The sequence below is a fragment of the Erythranthe guttata genome, chromosome 10 (genome assembly GCF_056151865.1).
Source record: "Erythranthe guttata isolate IM_541 chromosome 10, IM_541, whole genome shotgun sequence".
NCBI lineage: Eukaryota > Viridiplantae > Streptophyta > Magnoliopsida > Lamiales > Phrymaceae > Erythranthe > Erythranthe guttata.
In genome coordinates, this window is record NC_142542.1 from 14,599,329 (window position 1) to 14,604,284 (window position 4,956).

Here is a 4,956-nt window from a genome sequence, read left to right on the forward strand (position 1 = left end):
CTGAGGGGTGTGGTTGTAATTTACCCTTTTTTTTAGTGTTTTTATGCAAAGGCCCTGACCAACCATTTTTATTATTCTAGGTTCAAGGGTTATATCTCTTTCGCCAATTTTATCCCTTAAATATGTATTATAAATAAATGCGAAATAATGTATTAAAACCAATTCCTAATTGTAACCCCAAATTAACTTCAATTTAATCAATTTTGACCACAAAAATCCGATTTCGACCTTTTCTTTTTTTGAACTTACTTTTTCTCAATTTTTTATTCTGGTGCCGGTTTCCGGCGTTGATTTATGTATTTATTTATTTTTCCGCCGCCGGTTTCCGTCGTTAACTTTTTTAACATTTTTTTCCCTAAATTGTTTCCCGTTTTTTTACTCTTGCCGCTGAACATGGACCGTAGTTGTACTATCAATAACAGTAATTATACTGTCGGTGACAGTAGTTGTACTGCCGTTGATAGTACAATTACTGTCAACCACAACAATATTATTATTTTGTCGGATTTTTTTGTTTGATTTTTCGAAAAGTCAACGTAATTATATTACTGTCGTTGGCTATAAAATTAACACAATAATATTACTGACAACCACATAAATATAATTTTTTTGGTTTTTTGTTTTGTTTGAGTTGTAGACAGATTAACTTAATAATATTATTGTCTACTATTGTAATATAACTGTAAACACAATAATATTACTATGGTTGACGGTAATATTACTGTTGTTACAGTAATATTACTGTGGATGACAATAATATTACTCTCAACCACATCAATATTAATTATTTTAGCTTTTTATTATGTTTACTTATGTTGAACGAACAACATATTAATATTACTCTATTACACAATATTAGTGATTTTTGTTGTGTAAATATTACTGTGCAACAGAGTAACAGTAATATAGTTAATATGACTATAAACGACAACAATATTACTATTTATTTAAACAAGCAAAAATATATTGAAGAAAAAAAATCAAATAAAAAAAAAAAAAAAAAAAAAAAGTCAACACCGCCGGAGACCGGCGTTAACCGCAGGCAGAAAGAAGAAAAATAACAATTGAACGAAAAAGAAAAACAATCGAAAGAGTCAACGCCGAAAACCGGCGAAAAAAGGAAGAGAAAAAAAAATAGTCAACGGCGGCGACGAACGAAATTGTACTCAAAATTGAATAATTTGAGAAATTTTGGGTCAAATTGAGGTTAAATTAAATAAAAATGATGAAATTAGAGCATATTAAAATGTGAGGGGTATTTTAGTCTTTTACAGACCTCTGGACAATGTCTTGACTTTGGACCCCTTAGTAAATAAGTATTCATTGATGAACTTATTTGTAATGGACCTTTATTTTGTAGTATTTTGACATTGGTTACCCTTTATGCTAGTTTTACTATGGGCTCCAATGAAATTTTTGTTGATCAAGGTATTTTAATTTATATAATCCTAAAAAAATAAAAAAAATAAAAAACGAAGAAAAAAAAAAAAAAAAGAAAAAAGGATGACAGAAAAACACGACTTTAAGTAATGTTCCACCAGGGTGCAAGAGAAGCGCACCTGGGTGGTCGAATGAAGCTTTCTCTGTAGACAGGCACCTCGGTGCCGGGATTAGCGCATCTGACGAACCTGAATCTCTGTACTGTGGCACCATTGTGGTGTTTGCTTAAAAAAAAAAAAAAGTTTGTACAAAACAGAGACAGAGCCGTTTCCTTCTTGTTTTATGTTTTCTTGTCTTTGCTTTCTTTTCACTAAAAATAAAGCAAAGCTAGTGTTTGTTCATATTCGCAACCAGCAGAAAAATGAATCCTCTTCTACAAACTCCACTCCGAATACTAGGGCAGAAATTCGCAAGTCAAGCTGCGAAGCAGTTCTCTGCAGTTTGGAATATTGATAAATCGACAATGGAGCTGCAAAGAAAGATTGAGAAGATAAGAGCTATGTTGGATAGCATGGAAGAAATTAGATGGACTTCCTCTAACGAAAAGGCATGGAAGGTTTTACTGGAATTTGCGGTTTCAGTCGTGTACTCTACCGACGATTTGCTCGATGGAATTTATTTGGATGTTCTAAAATACAGAGCCAAGCTCTCTGAAAATTCCTCCAATGAAGGAGAAACGGAGGTAAGAAACATGCTTCTTTCGACTTTCGATTCAAAGTTGGCCACTAAAGTAGCAAATCGAGTGAAGAAGTTGGAAAAAATTGAAAGAAATATTGAGTCGCTTTACAATAATGAGAGGTCCAAGAAGGTTTTAGAATCTAGGCCTTACAGTTCTGTGGTGGACAAGATGCGTGTGGTTGGACGAGACATAGAAATTAAACATATTGTTGATACATTGTTGGCCGACGAGGGAGATGATGTTTCTGTCATACCTATTGTGGGTATGGCCGGAATTGGAAAGACAACTGTAGCACAAATTGCTTACGGTGATGATGTTAGACTTGGTGATAAATTTGATTTGAAGATGTGGACCTCTGTGGGTATAAATTTTGATATCATCAGCATCACAAGGTCTATAATAGAGTCTGCCTTAGGAGAAATATGTGAGTTATCGAACATTGATTCCATTCAAATGAAACTTCAGAAATTGATTCATGGGAACAAGTTTTTATTGGTTTTGGATGATTATTGGAGTGAAAACTATGAGGACTGGGCCCAATTGTTTTCTCCGTTCATGTTCGGGTTAAAAGGAAGCAAGGTCTTGGTTACCACTCCTAGTACGGCCGTGTCCCAAATTGTCGGCACCGCCCCTTCAATCGTTTTGAAGGACTTAACCGATGAATATTGCTCACTAATTATCAAGAACCGAGTGCATATAGACGACTTACACTTGGAGCCTATTCGGATGGAAATAGCAAAAAAGTGCAAAGGGCTTCCTCTCATAGCGACGACTATTGGTACAATGCTCCGCTACAAGCGTGGTCGTACCGAGTGGGAGTACGTTTTGAGCTGCGATTTATGGCACTTGGCAGAGATTAAAAATCAAATCTTCCCGGTGTTAGCACTTGGCTATTTTCAACTTCCATTAGAGCTAAAAGCATGCTTGGTTTATAGTTCATTTTTTCCGAGTTCTCACGAATTCACAATGAATGAATTGGTTTTACTCTGGATGGCAGAAGGTTTAGTAATTCCCACGGGAAAGATGCGCCCGGAAGATGTTGCTTGCGGTTACTTCAAGAAGTTGCTATCGGCCGCTTTCTTCCGTCTCTCCATAAACCAAAATTCGAAGGGGCAAGAATCTTACAAAATCCATGATGTGATTCACAGCATGATCCGGTTTATATCCGGTGATATCTGCCTTTCCCGGGAAGTTGAACAAACAAGCAAAGAAGAATTCGTCTTCCCAAAAGGAACCCGTCATATGTTTGTGGACCGCAAGATTGTGCATAATGTGGTGCCAAAAAACTCACACAAGAAGAACTTGCGGACTCTGATAGTGTCATCCAAAAGTAGTGACACAACCAAGGTCTCGTTTGATTTTCTTTTAGATATGAAGCACGCAAGAGTGATAGATTTGAGCAATATGGGTATTGATAATGTGCCCCATTCGATTTTTGAAATGAAGCGTCTTCGCCTTCTCAATCTTTCTGGGAATCCTTTCTCTGCGTTGCCCGATTTGTTTGGGCAGCTCACCGCTTTAGAGACACTAAAGCTTGAGAAATGTGATGGACTTAAGCAGTGGCCAAAGAACATGAAGAACGTCGTTACTCTACGGCATCTTATTTTTAGTGCACGTATGCTACAAAACATGCCATTGGAGTTTCGTAAATTGGTGAATCTTGAAACGTTGTCTGCGTTTATAGTGGGAAAGAGTAAAATTCATCATGGTATTCAACATCTTAAAGAGATGGATATGCTAAGAGGATCCATTTGCATTGTAAATCTTGAATATGTACTTAGTCATGATGATGCAAAGGAAGCTAGCCTACACACGAAGCCATTCCTTGACAAGATCGAATTTGTATGGAATGACGCAGTAAAAAATGGTGAAGAAGTTCTTGACGGTCTTTGTCCCCATAAAAATGTGAAGGAGTTGGTGATCGCAAATTATAATGGTGAAAAGTTTCCTAACTGGTTGAGCACTCTGCCCCAGCTTTCAGTTATTCACTTGATGAGTTGTACGAAGAACTCCGTCCTGAACGAATTGAGGACACTGGAAAATCTTAAATCGCTTGTCATTGAAGACATGCCTATGTTGGACACTGTTAGTAGTCGGTTTTCCGGATTACTAAGTCTGGAGTCTCTCAAGATAGTAAAGATGAAGAAAATGACTGCGTGGGGAATGTCTGTAGTTTCCGGTGAAAGTCGTTTCCCTAATCTTCGTATTCTTGAAATCAATGAGTGCAAAATGCTAAAGGAGTTGCCGGTGCTTACCGATACAAAACTTGAATGTCTAACAATCGTTCATTGTCCCAAACTTCTTTCATTGCCAATTGATGGTTTGCCCAAATCTCTTAAAGAATTGGTGATCTCAGGATGTGATAAGCTCAAACATACGTGCAGCGTAGGCGAAAGGGATTATAAAAAGATTGAATGGGTTGAGAAGATAACTATTGACGGTCAGACTCTGCATATTATCAAGTCTCCTAGCATGAAAAGCATTGTTAATCCAGATTCAGAGGACCGTACTAGAGGTATTTGTACGCGAAAGACATTTGTGCTCCATTTGAATTTTTATTTGCTTTGCAATTTATGATTAGTCCAACTGGATTTGTTTATTTGTGTTTCAGATAGCCGAGAATAGCGTGTACGTGAAGGGGGCATCAGTCTTAGGCTGTCATCTTTGGGACAGGTAGTTCCTAACTTAACTCATGCTATTTACATTGTTGTCCAGTAATGTGATTCGACGAATGAATATTTGAGAATCATAACCCCTAAGCTTTAGATTCAAATGTGTAAAGACCAAATTTGGAATGTAGGTAAGAGGTATATTCAGTAATAGACTTGCAATTTAAG

At 36.8% G+C, this 4,956-nt stretch overlaps 1 protein-coding gene across 1 annotated transcript; it reads left to right on the forward strand.

Annotated features, from left to right (window-relative positions):
• Nucleotides 1-1,801: 1,801 nt before the first annotated feature.
• On the forward strand, nt 1,802-4,744 carry LOC148767640 (putative disease resistance RPP13-like protein 1). Its single transcript, XM_088824721.1, has 2 exons — nt 1,802-4,634; nt 4,731-4,744. The coding sequence occupies exons 1-2, from the start codon at nt 1,802-1,804 to the stop codon at nt 4,742-4,744; spliced, it is 2,847 nt and encodes a 948-aa protein (XP_088680847.1).
• The last annotated feature ends 212 nt before the right edge of the window (nt 4,745-4,956 follow it).